General features: G+C 35.7%; 1 protein-coding gene across 24 annotated transcripts in view; it reads right to left on the bottom strand.

The window, feature by feature from the left end:
- The window catches only part of LMO7 (LIM domain 7), a 181,765-nt gene that overhangs the window by 16,030 nt on the left and 149,031 nt on the right, over window positions 1-16,704 (bottom strand). For 9 of the 24 annotated variants that reach the window (XM_039886885.1, XM_039886880.1, XM_039886891.1 and 6 more), the window contains 8 exons: window positions 16,322-16,627; window positions 7,417-7,531; window positions 6,202-6,363; window positions 5,194-5,300; window positions 4,158-4,218; window positions 2,400-2,456; window positions 432-457; window positions 117-221 (listed from right to left, as the gene is read on the bottom strand). In XM_039886885.1, the coding sequence (XP_039742819.1) occupies window positions 117-221; window positions 432-457; window positions 2,400-2,456; window positions 4,158-4,218; window positions 5,194-5,300; window positions 6,202-6,363; window positions 7,417-7,531; window positions 16,322-16,627 (939 nt within the window). Of the gene's footprint in view, window positions 1-116; window positions 222-431; window positions 458-2,170; window positions 2,249-2,399; window positions 2,457-4,157; window positions 4,219-5,193; window positions 5,382-6,201; window positions 6,364-7,416; window positions 7,532-16,321; window positions 16,628-16,704 lie in introns of all 24 variants that reach the window. The other 15 variants (XM_039886866.1, XM_039886879.1, XM_039886889.1 and 12 more) reach the window with 8 other exon arrangements.

Genomic DNA, 16,704 nt, shown 5'->3' with positions numbered 1-16,704 from the left:
ATGAGATTATCTGCATTTAAATTTTTTAATTTGCTTTTCAATACTGCTTGACATTGACCAGGAAAAAACAATTCAAGCAAGCGTACTTCCTCTTGGTCTATATTATTCTGCTCTACCTGCAACAGGCGGTCCTGCTCCTTCTGCCACCTCTCCTGCCGCTTTCGCTCCTCCTCTTGGTCCCACGCCCACCGACTCGGGGCACTGATAGTTGGAACTGGAAGCTAACCAATTATAAGAGAAGCAGTGCGAACAAAGGACATGTTACTTCATTAAGTCATCTACTGAAGCACTTCTGCATACATAAATTATTCATATCACTTTTGCCTAAGCTGTATCAAAGAACAGTTGGCTTTATATTTCAAAACAGGTCTTTGGAACTGGGAAAGATTGGATCGCCTTATTTATTCCAAAGGTAAATGAATACTACTTACATCAGGAACCACAGAGTCAGAGCTTCCTGTATGGCAGCACGTGGGCGAAGAGGAAAAAAAAATACAACATAAGTATTTTCATTTCTATGAAATAATTCTTCAGAAAGTTTTATCACTAGCTGTTTCTATGCCAGTATGCTAAGTGATATCATTTTTTTTTTTAAACAGCAAGAGTAAATCCTTTTTCCTTTTTAGTTTCATCTGTTTGTTATTCATCTTCCAAATTCGGCCAGTTAAACAGAAAAAAGAAAAAAAAAGAGATCAACGATGGATGCCAAGGACACACCCTAGTTCTAGGTACTAGAGCTAAATCAACAGTATATTCCTGAATAGGTTAGAGAGTATTTTATTAACATATTTGGTAATATCTCATAGTTCGCCTAGTTAAAAAAAAATTTCAAATGTTATAATATCTACTAAATCCAATTTCTTACTTGCCACTATTCAATTACAATGTGACCACTGTAAGTCACATTTTTCAGGTCTTTTTGATAATGAACTATTTTTCTTAAATAAGACACCACAATACACATGTGCAAGAAACATTTCCTTTTCCTCTTCTATTATTTGAACCACAAAATATTCAAACTTCAAATGTGTGACATAGTTATTTCTTTTTTTTTCACAGTGTTATTCTTATGGGCATACTGTTATTCTTTTTATACTTAGGGGGATCTACATAAGTGTATGTGTCTGTATGTAGTACAATGATTATCATGAATAAGCAAATTTCATAAAATACACTACCATACAGTATTTTTTTAAATTTTCTGACACCTCAGCTCTCAAATTATTCACTTATACAATTATATTTTTAAGAAAACTGCTTTGAGACTTAGGAAAATATTCTTTCCTAAAATAGCCTGTTAAAGAAAAATGAGTAAAAATCAGAATAAAGAAAGAAAAGGAATTGCTTTTTATTAGCCAATTTGAGCTAAGCATATCATATTGTACCAATTAAATTACCATAGAAAAATAGGAGTTTAACAAAAAATATCAAAAACACTAAGGATACTGACACAAATAGATCTTGCACATGCATAGTTGGTAAACTATTTCTATTTATGGTCAAGAGAAGCCTTAATTAACCAAAGGTAGATTACTAGGAGATTAACACAAAATACACAAGTCTGGTAAACATATTAAAAAGCAAGTTTGTAAACATTAATAATCTTAAAAGTAAGAAACAATAACATTTTAGACACCAACAGCACACTGCCCACTAACTGTGCCATTGCATCTCAAATGTTGGATATTACTTTTAAGTTCTTGATAGCGAAACACAGAGCTCGAACTCCATTTGTGAGACAGAGCATTAGGCAAACACGAAAGGGAAGGGTATGCCACATGCAACAGGACTTCGTGAGGCAGCGCAGCCCAACTACACCAACACAGAGAATCTCAAAATGCACTTGTTTGCAGATGGAACCAAAATCGATTTACTTTTAATTTACTTCAAAGTCAACAGAGCAGTCCTATTAACACTCCAAAGCCACCATCCCAATAGCAGTAAACGATTCTGCTTTGTTATTAAGAGCATGTTTCATTACCAAAAAGTGGAGATTTTAAAAAAGTTAGCCAATTATATGTTGGTGTAATCTAATATTATGCAATTTGTAGGAAGCAGTAAGGCTTAAATGAAATTTTTCATTTCTTACTGTCACCCAGTGGAGGTGGGGCAGAGGGGGAGTGTGTGTTTAATAGCACAATTTTTTTTAGTTAAAAAAAAAAAAAAAAACCTTCAGAAGAACAAAGGACACGCAAAGACCCATTACCACAGAGGTAGACCCATGAACTGTAAGAAAAGCCTGATGACCCTAGGGAAAGAATGGAAATGGGTTATGTCGCTTGGTCATAATGACAACCAAATTGAAGAGGCTTAGTGCCCAGCGCCACAGACTATCAGGAAAGAATGGAGAGTGGGAACAATTCCATGAAAGTGCATGAATTGTTAGCTTGGTGGTTTACCTTGTTCAAAAAATTGTGATCGCCTTTTTAAGTTTTTCAAAGAAATAGGTTCAGATGCTAGTTGAAAAATACAATACCATGTCATTCATTTTAATTTCTCACCACTGGAAAACTAAAAGATACTTGATATAGCTGCTTTCTAATCTATAGCAATATTATTATTTTTTTAATGACAAAACTGATAGCCATAGAAGATATGGATTATTTCAATGCACAGACACACATAGTTTTAGTAGTCTATACTATATTCAAATTAGTAAAAAGAACTAATATTTTGATTAATTAATTTTAGCAGATAAGCATCCTAGTTTCACGGAAGTACCAGCTTCTGTGCTGGATCACACAGCTTTAGGAAAATGGAAATTAAAACTTTTTGCTTAATCAAAAATCTCTTCTAGTACAAGAAAAACTGTTTGTAACTCAGAGTTTTCACAACATAGATGAGTAAAAAAGAACCTGAAAAGTAATGGGGAGGAAGACAGGAAAATAAATAATACCCAAAGGAAAATAAATTTTTTTTTAATGCTAAAATTAAACCACTTTTCTAACTAGAATATTTTGCCCGAGTTTTCAAGATCTTATAGCCACTCATTTTTAAGTAAAACAAAAGTAGTTCAGCCAGATAAGAATAAAAAGAAAACATCCTCACTTCTACAGATCTGTTGCAAGATTATGGCAAATGATAACTATACTTCAGTTCATTCATAAAATGTTAAGTGCAATTATTACTTGATAAATTTGTTTACTTATATAAACAAAACCCTCAGATGACAGGGCCTTCATATAGTCCCATAGTTACTAATGAGTTAAGTGTCTTATCAGTTTGCTTTGCCTGAGTCACTGGCAGAACAGGACCCGATGTCTTAGATTTAACGCCATGAAGAAAAATAAGTCACATTGCTTTTAAAACTCCTTTGACAAAGAATATAATATCAAACAAAATGTAGTCACTTCTAATGATCAGAATTAAATACAAAGATAAATAATCAAAGAAGAGAAAGAAATTTATAAACTTCATTTGGCTTTGATATAATGTACTATGAACTGGCAAATGCAGATTCAAAGCCACCAAACTGCTATAAAAACTCAGCCCCATTCCTGGCAGTCTAGTTTCATGGTAAAAGGAGTTTCATCTTATTTGGGTCTCTTTCTGGGCCTGTGTGGACCAGATCTTTATTTATTTTGTATGTCAAAGGAATAGCACACAGTATGTGGTAGCTAAATTATTTACAGACAACAGGAGGAGGAAGGGAGTGATAACTCCATAAAGCAAAATTTACTTAGATACTATGCCTACTTTCTCATTACAAATGGGTACTTTTGCTAACAACTATTACTGCCATTGACATTTCCCTATTAATACTAGCTGCCTCCATGCTTGTCCCTTTCACAGCAATAAAGAGAGAAAGGAAACTGCACTCATCATTTTGTATTTAGCTAAGATTCCCTTTGGCAGCATACCATAGCAAGAAGGCTGATGGCCTCCGGAAAACCAGTCTTTCTTATTTGGCTCAGGCACACAGGCACTCACTCAGAGCTCCTGGACATGCTGCCAAAGCTCTGTTTGCAGTTCCTGAACTGTTCAACACTGGAACTTAGCACCCTTCCACCTGGCTGCAATTGGATCTGCGTGCTAACCTTTTAGTTTCAACTTGCAGTGGATCAGTTTTTCTTTCGCAGATATTAATTTTTATAACAGAACTTGAGTGCTATCACTTTTCTTATACTATAAATGTTATTTATAATGGTGATGTTTACCTTTTAGTTCAAAAGTATTGCTTTCATCGCGAATTCCATTTATTTCCTTGGATTCAGCATTCTGGAGAGGATAAAAATGCCAGTTAAAAACGGTCTCTCCAACTAGACTTTGGGCTTATATAATGCATTTCCCATTAATGAAAATGTCTTAGTAAGATGAGTTTTGGAAGATAGTAATGTATTCCTTATAACCTTTTACATGTAATAGAAACCTGTTTCATTATTCTTTAATATTTGTGGAAGGATTAATGACTAGCTGCGAGTATGGATGGCTTTAAGTTCAATCGGTCATTAGTTTTCCAAGAAACATGACGGGAGAAATAATCATTAGTCCATTTGGTTTATATTTATGAGTAAGCAACATAGTTATATAGGATTCTCTAACATTTATTCTCGTCTTACACAATGTAGCAGGATCTCCTTATTAGAGAAAAGGGAATATCTTAGGATAACAACAATGTATACCTAAAGGAGTCAATATGAACATTTATTTGAAAATTTAAGTATTGCTTTGATACTTAGAAAAATTTCTACATTATAATTATCATAATCAATTAATGGAATTGAGTATCTCTTAACCACATATGTAAGTCTATCCATCAAATTCACCTATGCAAGGACTGATAATGCTTCATGAGGTTTTAAATTGCACACAATGCTATACTTATTTTACCAGTAAAGACTAAAGAAAGCATCGAAAGTCATAGTGTATAATTTTATGTAATTACTACTTCACATTCACAAAAATCTGAGAGGTGGGTATAATGATGAAAGATTGGTAAGAAACGCCTGCAAAACACAAGCATGGGATCTTTTGATTTTACCATTATATAACTGATTATTACTCTATTAAATGAGTAATGCCTATGATTTTCAAAAATACATTTTACTCTCATTACTATAAATTATCTTATTCAATTATTTGTTTTTAAGTAGCATCAAAATTGTTAAAACAAAATAAATTTCTCTCTCCTTGATACACACTTCCTACAATTCTTTGCTCTAAACAAATACTCATACTTCTCAAAATACTTACAGAATTCTGAAGGCTTTCAGAGAAATCGGTTGTTATTGAGAGATTTGAAGATCTGTCTGAGTTGTAAATTCCAGAAGTTGCATCAATCCACTTTGTTTCAGGTGAACCTATAATTTTGGTAGCCATACTGGTGAGATTGAGGGTTTTATGCCGTATAAATGGCAGGGAAGGCTGGTCTTTGCCCCAATCTGATTGGCACACGAAGATCAAGAAATGAATACACATAAATGTTGAAGTGGAAAGAACAAAGTTACTGAATGGACATATACAAAATGCACATACATAAAACAGACAAACAAATCAGGTAGTGTGTGAAAGAAATAAAAAGTTTCAGGCTTTTACCAACAGACCACCTTCCGGAAACACAAGGGTTAGATTATGTTAATAATGAAAAGACTAGCAAATTTGCTGAATCTTTCTATAAACCAGGACTGGGTAATATATTTTGATATAAATTAGTAGGTTTGGGGAGACTTAATGTGCTTCCCCACCTAACCTCTGTAACTAAGAAACACAATAATGGAATGTAGAAAATTTCTTGAGAATGAACAAGAACATGACCGTGTTCTCTCTTACACCAGTTAGTTATAGTGCTGTAGAAAAAGTCCAATCATAGTGTAATTCTTAATACTCAACATTATTATACGACTACCTAATGCAGATATAATTACAACAGCCTTCAAAAAAAGGGAAAAAAAGTGAGAGATATATTTGAATTAAAGAAAAAAAAACACAATAGTATTCAGTTGATATATGCATGCAAAGTCAGTTCAGTCAATAAACAATGTAGAATTCAGTAAATTTGCTAGTGAAGTTTTCAGACAGAATGTTCAAAGAAGTATCACTGATGATTTGTCTTGACATAACCACGAAATATCTTAAAGTAAAAAATTTTTTAAAGAGTAAAATGAAAAGAAAAAAAATGTTATTGAAGCCAGCTGTTATAACCAGTTGCCAAAGACCAGTTCCCAATTTAGAAAGCCAGACATGGTGGTGAAACCAACTCACCAGACTTTCCATACCGCCTGACATCCATTACCAGGTTTCCAGTTTCTCGAGCATTAGCCATGGTTTCTTCCCACTCTTCTGTGTCCTTATGTGAAAACTTGGTGTTGTTAATAGCAATAATTTCATCATCTACTTGTAGCTGAGAAAATTCTGCTGGGCTACCTAAATAAAGCAAAGTAAACAATGCAAAATTAAAAAAAAAATGTTCTACAGTCATTGCTTATTTAAATTAAAGAAAAAATGACATCTTAATCTCCACTAACCATTTCTCATAATTTTTCAGGTGGAAAAGAGTCACAGAATTTCTTAAAGTTATTAAATATTTGAGTATCTATAACATACAAAGCACCAGAGACATTTTTTAAATTTATAGTATTTATCATCTTCATTAACATTTAAAGGAGAAATGCTAAGTTTATCTGTTCAAAAATTTCTTTATTAACCTCCTAAGAACAAATGAAATTTTAAATTACTTTTAAATTAAAAATGTGAAATATATTGAATTTTAATTGAGCTTCCAAATCCAAATGCACACTAGAACGAAGAAGAAAACAGGGAAACTTAAAACCGCTTAAAATTACTACTTACTGTTAACTCTTTAGAGCAGTTTTGAAATTTCAAAGAAATAAACAGAGTTAGCATAAAATTTAATGTAGCTACAATATGTTAATGAGGAACTCCTCTTAAATATCCTAGCTTTCGTTTTAATTTTAGGCCTTGTAATATTTTGCTAAGAGTTCTGGGCTTGACTTGGTGGGGGAAGGGCAATCCTTTTGTAAAAGTCCCAAAGCATCCTGAGGATTACATTGCCAAGAGATAGATCAGGATGCTCAGAAAACACCACTTTATTATACAGCCTGCATATATCTACCACAAATACAGCTGATCAGGGAAAGTTCTTTCTGAATCTTCAATTAAGTATTATTTGTTAGCATTTTCAAATATTAAGCCTAAAATTCTGACAAATAAATTCTGTAAAAGGCACAAAATTAAGACTTCAAAACTAAAATTAGTTAGGCAAGGAGAACAAACATGTGGTTTGTAACTCTAACTATTAGTCTCAGGGAAGAGGATGTGTCTCCTCACTTTATTGCTACATTTTCATACATGTTTTCTCCTATATCAAATGAAATATTTTCTGGGTTGGGAGGAGGGTATTTGAACAGCACAGGTTAATGAAAAAGAAATTTCACTAGAGCGAAATCTATGATTTACCTGCTTCAACTGATGCTACGAAGATCCCGGAAATATCCCATTTTACTGTAAACCCAAAGTCAAGACCGTTCCCAGGCGTCTGGTTTATGCTGATTCTCATATCACTGAACTGATCCTGAAAACAAACATGAAACGGTGGGATCAGGTGTCCCTGGCGCCCGTATGGAGGAAAGTCTATCCATGAAAGAAAGGAGGCTACACACAAGGAACGCTTGAAGTATTTCATGGTCAACCAGAAGCTTCATTCTTTTTCCCTTGGGTTTGGTAAAACTTTCATTTACATAAATATCACCAAATTCATTATTTGTCTGCTAAAATAAGACAAATTCATATCAACAGATGCTTTTCTTTACATTAATACTATAAATCAGTTGGCCACTGATAAAACGTAGGCTTTTGCCTACCATGTAATTAGGTCTAACTCACAGACCATTTGTTATCACTCAGGAATAAAGCTGAGTGAGAAGGGGGGGTGGGGTGGAGTGTGTGTGTGTGTGTGTGTTGGAATATTATTAAGCATGAGAAAAGCGACATTCTGTCATTTGCAACAACACAAATGGACTTGAACATTTTATGCTAAGTGAGATAAGTCAGACAGAAAAAGTCAAGTGCTGTATGATGTCACTTACACGTGTAATGTAAAAATGTCAAGCCAGTAAAAAAAAAAAAAAACCAGTAAAATGGTGGTTACAAGGGGATGGAGTTGGGGAGATAGGATAGATGTTGTTTAAAAGCATGAACTTGCAAAGAGTAGTAAATAAGCCCTAGAGATCTAATGTACAGTATAGTGAATATAAACAATATTGTATTATAATTACCATAAAAAGAAAGGATAATTATATAATGTGATAGAAGTGCTACAATAGCAAAAATATCACAATATATAGAGGTATAAAATTAACATGTTGTACACCTTATATTTGCATGGTGTCATATGTCAAATATACTTCAATAAAATGGCATTTTTGAAAATACAAAAAGAAAGAAAAAGTTTAAATCACTTTATTTATTTTGAAAAATGCCACCATACTTATGAAAAACTTCCAGTACTGAACTTAGCTGAATAATTTCAAGGGGTTCATAGACACATAATTCGGCTACTAGTAGCATCCATCTAGGTAGGACTGGTTATCACCCCCTAAAGCGTATCTGAAATTTTGGCAGAGCACTTTTGCCTGTGTTCACTGCCACAGGAGGATCTAATAGTAAAGACAGGGCTGCTACAGAAGCTGCAAAATGCAGAACTATGTTATCCCTGAGGAGCCACCAGTAAGATGCCAAGAGGATCCCCAATGAGATATCATGAGCTGTAGACCACAACTTCCTTGAAGAAACATCAGCCCATAAGCCCACGAACAATAGCCTCTCGGGCAATAGATGTAATTTTATTTGTCTCCATCACTATACTACACAACAATAAATTCTAAGTTTCACAGACTTTCTTAAGCTGTTTTCCAAAACAAATGTTTTAAGTTTTACAGTACACTATGTCAGTGAAAAATTTAACTACCTTTCATCATTTACATATTTTATTTTGGGTAAGAAGCAGATATGAATTTTAATATAATGATTTCCTTGGACTAGTGTTTTAGTTCTTTGATTCACAGTCATAAAGAACTTAGACTTAACTGTTCAAAAATATATATTTTTGAAGCCATTTTATTTTCCAGAAAAAGATCTATAACCTCTCCACTTTAATTTAGCAGTTAAACTAAAACCCAGGACCAACTAGGCAATTCCTAAAGCCCTATGCTTTTTTCATCTCTAAAACAAATTTAAAATCAAAATGACGATATTCTAAGAAAAAAATTCTAATTATATAATAATTAGAAGGAAGGCACTGAACAAAAGATTGAAAACACTATGTAATATGGACACAGAACATTAGTACTATAACAATATTCACTTACTCATTTGTTCAACATTTATTGTATGTCTGTTCTGGATGTGACACAATACTTAGCAGTTTGGGAAATAAAATTGAATTAGGCATGACCCTTGCTCTTGAGAAATAATTACTGACTGAATCTTCAACAGTGGGTATGGAACTTTTTTGAAAAAAAAAAAAATCGTAGATAATAATATAGAAAAGATTTCATCAGAAAGCTTGTAAAGCAGTTTAAACTTGGGAACCCAGATGTAGTCAGTGAGAACATTCATTAATAATCAGCCTGAACACCAATCTTCAGAATAAAAGTCTTCTATGAACAGAAAAAAATTACTGGTTAGTTCTACTCCTTAACCCCAACCACCATACACTAAATTAGAGATGACTCACTGAAAATAAGTGGTCATCTTCACCACTCTTACCTCTCTAAAAAAAATTCCAACTTAACTCAACTAAAGTACAGAATCTGTGTCTATATAAGAGCAGAGAGACAAATGATAGGTTAGATATTCCAGACACTAATTGAGGTTTTTATCTTGAAGAATAAAAGACAGAATGGAGATTTAATAAATAGTCTCAAACTATATAAAGAATACTTTGTGGAAGACAGTAAACGAGTATTATCCTTCTCTACCAAATATAGGATAAAAGAGCTTAAGCCATAGACAGAAAGTCTCACAATTTTATTAGACCAGAAAAACTGTTCCACACAGGGTTGCTCTTACCTTGGAAATAAATCTCTACTTGAACATATTAAACAAAAGCACAGATAACCACCTCCCTGAAATAATTAAGAGAGGACATCCTCACTGTGGCTATAGTCTGGCAGACTGTTTTGTGGATCTTTGGGACTGTACGGAGGCAAAGAAAAAAAGAGAACCACATGGACAATTACAGGTCCATTTCTGTCAATAACCAGGCGACCTCAAGCATGTCACTGAGCCTGGTAGAGCTTTCTCTCATGACATTGATTTTTAAGTTTTTGTTTTTCAAAACCTTATTTTCAGATGAAAGCCTTATGCAGACCACCCTCCCCCCGCCCCCAACAAAATATATAGACTGATCGCAGTGGGTAGCTGTAGCTTCAGGTAAGGGTCTCGGAGCCCCACTGGCATGTCCTCATCCTTATGGCAGTCCCTTGGGCACCTCTGTGGAATATAGGGTAATTAGATTATCCCTCAAACCTCTTGTAGGGGAACAGATCTGTAATTATAGTCAAGCATAAATTATTCAACAAAATATCACTTAGAATTTCTACTTCTATATTTTTCTCTGCAAAATGTATGCTACATGAGTATCTACAAAGGATCCATGCTTCCGAAGATGGAAGAACCGGATGAAACCATGAATATAAATTATTGGGGGGAAATCTAGATCCTTGATGACTGATAAAGAACTATCCCAAGTAGTGCAAGTTCTCCATGCCGGAAAAGGTAAAATATAGTTATCAACATATCAGCATTTAAAATAAAAATTATTTTCCTCGAGTTGTGTAAAATTTAAATAGAAGTATACACTGAAAACTATGATTTTTAAACAAAATCATGATCCGGAGTAGCAATGATAAGATTTGTTTTTATGAGATGTGGTAAATTAAGATTCTCATATCGCCAGAGATGGGAATTAAAAAACAAAAACAAAAACAAAGAATCTTATGTAATAGCAAGTCATATAGCTAATCTTAAACTTTTCGAATTAGATAAATGTGTTCACTTAAGAGAAACCTATTTACATTTATAAAATTAAACAGTAAAAGTAGATTCAGGCTAGAAAGTTGGAAATAACAAATATATAATCTTTAATTTTTTGTACACATGGCTCTTTAGTGTATTTTTTCCAGGATCTTAAGTGAGCTTTCAAATCATGGTATGCACTGGCACTGGAGCTATTCCCTGTCACCAAAGATGCAGCCATGTCTACTTTCTCCACCTCCGCATTCCAAAGAGGCAGGGGCGCTTCCAGCCCCACTTTACTCAACCCCACTTTACTCAAGCTTCTCTCTTCTTACCAAATCCATTTACGGCCCTCATCCCACCAGACAGTACCAACTATTCTTGCTTTCAGGAAACAGTCTTCCAAGTCACCCATTATCTCACTTTCTCTTGCCTTTTTCTTCCATCTGTCTGGCAATTTCTCAGTTTCATTAGCGTGTTCCTCCTCTTTTTCTACTTTCATTTTGTTGTTCTCTAGTCGGTCTCCCATCTTTTTGACTACATGTTTTCCCGAGTATCCTCCTTCACTGTTATGTCTTTAACTACTGTATAAACCCAACATATCCAAAACTAAATTCATTACTTCCTCCCCAAACCTGTTCTTCCACCTCTTGCTTTTCATAGATCGGTTAAATACATCACTATCTAACCAGATGCCTAAGTTAGAAACATCAGTTTCTTTTCCTGGGCTTCTTCCTCTTTTCTTACCCTAACTGCTCCCCACCTCGACTTCACACAAGGGTCCCCATCCCCACTCTCCCCTACACACACGCATCTGATAGTGTTATCAAGTCCACAATCCATAAATCCATTTGCAGCCACCCCATCCTTCTATTTCCCTTCAGGTTATCTTATTCTGGCCGGGGTCTCCCCTCCAAACCACCGAGGCCACTCAGCTCTCGGGCCTCCCGACCTCCTTGTCCTCCACCTTCCTCACAGCCGCCAGAGCTTTAGTTACAGAACATGCTAATTATTCTATCACACCCTGTTTTAAAATTGCTAGTAGCTCCTTACTGCCTACTGGGTAGATTTCAAACTCTACATTTCAGGAATAAATTCAGTTCTGATAAGCTTCAAACAATTTTTACCTTTCTTCAAAACAATCTTAAGAATGATTTTTATCTTTATGAGCCAGAAGGTATTTCAGTCCTTGTTGGCTCTAAAATTCTAAAGACACAGCAAAGTTAAAACGAGTCAACGTTTGGTGTTTTTACGTAAGGCAGTTCTCAAATTTGAGCATGTTGTATTTCAAAAAAATTAAGGTCAGAGCAATTACAATTGTGGCCTAATCATTTTACCAGCCTAGAGAATGTTACATGACTTTCCAATCTCAAGTATTTCATTGGTAAAAATGGGGATTATACCGCCTACTTTGCAAGGTTATTGAGAGGAATAAACAAAACATTTAAAAGGCGCCAAGGTACCTGGTTGATAGTCATTACCTTCTATTTCCCATGGAAACAACGTTATACATCAAATATAGGCTGATTAAGCAGTTTCTGAACCAACTGAAGAAAATTCTATGTAATGCTCACATGCATAGCTCCAATAGAACTCAGTCAGCATTCAACAGATATAGATCCCAGCGCTGCACTAACAGTGAGAAAGACAGGCTTGCTTGGTGCCTTCACAAAAAAAGTCTGCTATAGGGAAAGTGACAAGCAAGTAAAATGCATGGTAAGAAACTGTGATGGGATAAGCCCTGGCACTATTAAAAGGGGCGTTTATCATAGCTGGGGATCAGGGAACGAACATATAAAAAGCTTCTTGCCTTCCATGTGTCTCATCCTACATCTGCATACTGCTTTAAAAAATCTAGGGCAGAGATTTCAAAACGTGAGTTTGGATGGGCTATGAGAATACAGGGCTCTGATAGGACAAAATAAAACAAAAACCTGTAGGCAAGACCAATTTGAGGGAAAATCATGAAAGCCACATCAATGAGTCAGAAGAAGATGAAGAACTCTGAGAGTCAAACTCTCTCTCTGTGGTCAGAGTCACCCCGAGAATTGTCTTAGGAGCCTGAATGGCCAGGGAGGCTGGCAACAAAGCATCACAAAAAGACAAGTAGGGGAGAAAAGTGAAGAGAGAGGAATAAAAGCCCCAACTCAGCAGTGGAGATGGGAAAGAAATTCCTGAGGGCAGGTCTTAAATGCAGTCATATCCAGGTCTTCCCTTTACTCAGCCTTTACTTCTTGATGACATAAGCCATCTATTATCACAAATCTGTGATATGCTCCTAACCAGTTTCTGCCCCCTAGACTTTCTTTCCTTAAAATAGTTTTATGTGATATCACAGTGCTTACATTCCTAAAACACCCTTTATTCTTAAAATTCCCATATTAACCTATAAGGACCTAAATTACCTGCTGGATCAAATTCATACTTCAGTCTAGAAATTGAGGCCTTGAATGCAGTTCAACTCTGTAAATACTTAACTGCCAACAATATGTAAAGGCTGTGGAGGGTATAAAGAAAACCAGTAAAGGAGACATGATGAACATATGAGACAACTCAGCAAATGAAGCTTTTGAGGGTGAAAAGTTCAGTTCTAACGAAGGGAAGATGATATTTTGGTTCCTGAAGGAGATGCTCCTCTTGGGCTTTGAAAGAACAGGAGGCCTTCAAAAGACAGAGATGGGTGAAACGAATATTTTCAAGTGGGGCAACAACAAGAACGAATATTTATGATGTGTTCAAAAATGCACAGGATGTGTTCAAGAAAGAGCAAGCCGTCTCGTGTAGCTAGATCACCTGCCTTCCCTCTCTTTCCCACAACACAGCGTTGTGTAGGCAACCTTGAGTCGGATTGCCTGGGTTCAAATCCTGACTCCACCACTCGATACCTCGTACGGCTTCAGACAAGTAACAAAACCACTTCATGCCTCAATTCCCACAACTATAAAACGATGATACAAGGATCACTGAGGACTAAGATAATGCCCTGAGACTCCTGGGTGCCGCCTGGGAAGCACTCAATAAACAGCTGTCGCAGCACTGCAAAGGGAATTGTGGACCAGTGATGAGAGATCTCTGTCTCTTTTGAGTGCTTTGGACTTTATTAACAGTCCACGGAGTATCAATGGAGGATTCGGAACAGAGAAATTACTGAGTCCAGCCTGACATCACGCAGGCTAATCTGACGCCAGCCTTTGTAGAATGAGACTATTTACAATGCATTTGCATTGATGAGGAAAGAGCCTAAATTTCCACTGAAGCAGGGAGAAAAATATAACATCGAGGGCAATTCTAGAGGAAGAAATAAAAGGACATTACCAGCAAAAGTGTAAGGAAGAGTAAGAAGATCTAAAGAACACCTATAAAACTACCAAGAAATTTAGATGTTCAGCCACACACTGTTTTTTTTATTTGTCTATTCTCTGAACTCTTAGAATTATAGTTTGGACAAGCATTTGGAGGAGTGTTGCATATGCCCTTAGCATATCAGTCATTGGCTATTTTGTGCCTTCACAATCCTTTCCACAAGTCAGTAAGCTTTTTCTCAGTAAAGAGCAAGATGATTCTACATAAGCTACTTTCCTCAAGAACACAGAAGTGAACACACCAAGCACCTCAGGGACAGGCAAGTTGCCATAAGATACACATGTATGTTCAAGAATTCCAACCACTCCACTTGCTAAATAAAGCCTAATGTTGCTTGGTAGAATACTATTTCAAATTTGGTAATAGAGGAGCAGAAATCCATTAAGGGTGAAACCTGAAACCATGCCATGTTAATTCAGGTTCTTCTGAACTGCAATAACCTGGCTCACACCCACACACCACACGAAGCCTCTTTTTCCTAATCCGTGGATGGAGCTAGTTAACTATCGTGCTGAGGGAGTTACCTCTACCTAGTGCACAAGATATAAATCTGTTTTTTTGGATTTGCTTTTTGAAAAGGTCAAGGCAAACACACGAGTCTATAAAATGAAAGATGCCTTGCTTCTGTTTGTTATTCATCCATTAAAACCTTATGCTCCCCAAATAACATAGCCTATTATTCTCATCCATTGAATCCTATGATGTAAATTATATATTTCCAACTCTTTAAAAATGAAGTAAAAAAGTAATTTACAACTAATGATTTTCACGAGCGGCACTAATTGTTTTTAGATATATGTTTATAAATACACATGGGAAAAACTGAAAGAAATAAACCTAAAAGTTAGCAAAGATTATCCCTCAGTGGTGGGACTATCAGTGATTTTCATGTATAACTTTCCTGCATTTCCAAATTTCCCCAGGCACATAGTACTTCATAATCAGAAAAAAAAAAAAAGCTTACCCTAAACTTGTAAAGTGTTACTGTACCAATAAAAATCTAATAATACTAAATAAATATGTTATAGTAAATTATTTCACATACAGTTATTTCGTGAATATAACTTAGGCCAAGTTGTATACTTGGTGTTGTACCTTATAAAAGAAATAAACTGTGGGAAGGAACCAGAGAAACCTAGACTAAGCCAAGGAACCACAAAAGCTCCTCCATGTTAAGTGGTTCACACGTCAAATTGTTTAACAAGGCCTTTTTTTTTTTTAAGATAAAAGTTTTCTGTTCTCTAGACAACCAACAACTTTTTAGCCTACACGTAAAACATACTAAAAGAACACCCATTACTTAATAATTCTCTTAAGTCCTTTTTTAGGATTTTAAGTAGGAAAAACTACAAATGCCTCCAGCCATTGCTCATCTCATGATATATTTTCTTTGGACTCCAACGTTAAGCAACACAGTTATTATAACTGAACCTTGGTATTCCCATTGAGTCAAAGAATGGTACAAAAGTCTAGACTCTCTAAAATATAAATTAGTATCGAAAGTCACTTAAAAGGTTAACATGATAGAGAAAGAAATGCTATGTCCCTAGAGGCCAGCACTTCTCATCTATACCAACTTCTCCTGAGGTCACTTAAGGGGCTTAAGTGACCCATTTATCTATGAAACCAACAACTAAAACCTCCAGAGTGACTCCTGAGCCTGAATCTGGGACTACCATGCACTAGTAGTGTAAGGCAACGGCTGCTGAGATGAGGCGTTGAAAGAAAACCCAGCTCAACCTGCCCCCAACCCCAAAGAAAAGGGCCAATGGTCTCGAAACACCCATTTCACAAGGGTTATTTGGATCCATAAATTCAAAGTTGAAAGAGACCTACTTCCTCCAAGATCTGTTAAAAATAAAAGGCAATCTCATATTCCACATTATCAGCCCATGTAAGTGACTATAACGCCTAGAAACATCGGTTAGAAACAATGGTTTCCAGTTTAAATACTATCTTTCTGAGCAGTGCTCAAACTCACCTTTGATCTTGAGACCTCCATCTGTGGTGAGCTTCTCCCTTCTTGAAGCTCAGACGTTAAATCGGGGCCAAATGTTGAAGACAACGTGGCTTTAGAAGTGACATCCTGGTCCTGGGAAAGAGATGAGAAGCGGGGTGTAGGAGAGGGCAACCTCATATCTTCTCCAGATGTCGTTGCCTCTCTTTTACTGAAGGAGCGAGAAGCAGGCTGGCTTGGGTCAGGTTTTTGCACAGAGGTGCTGACCGTACTGTGTTGAGTTCTCTTCACACCTTCTATGTCTCCATTATACTTCCAAACATCATCCATCTAAATAGGAAACATCATTTTAAACAATATTCTGTTAGACGTCTTTTTAAAATGCATACATTAATATTTTAAAACTA

Source organism: Pteropus medius, unplaced genomic scaffold (assembly GCF_902729225.1).
Source record: "Pteropus medius unplaced genomic scaffold, Ma_sr-lr_union100, whole genome shotgun sequence".
In the NCBI taxonomy this organism is placed as follows: domain Eukaryota; kingdom Metazoa; phylum Chordata; class Mammalia; order Chiroptera; family Pteropodidae; genus Pteropus; species Pteropus medius.
Note: the sequence above shows the minus strand (reverse complement) of the source record. Positions and strands in the feature narration are given on the sequence as shown.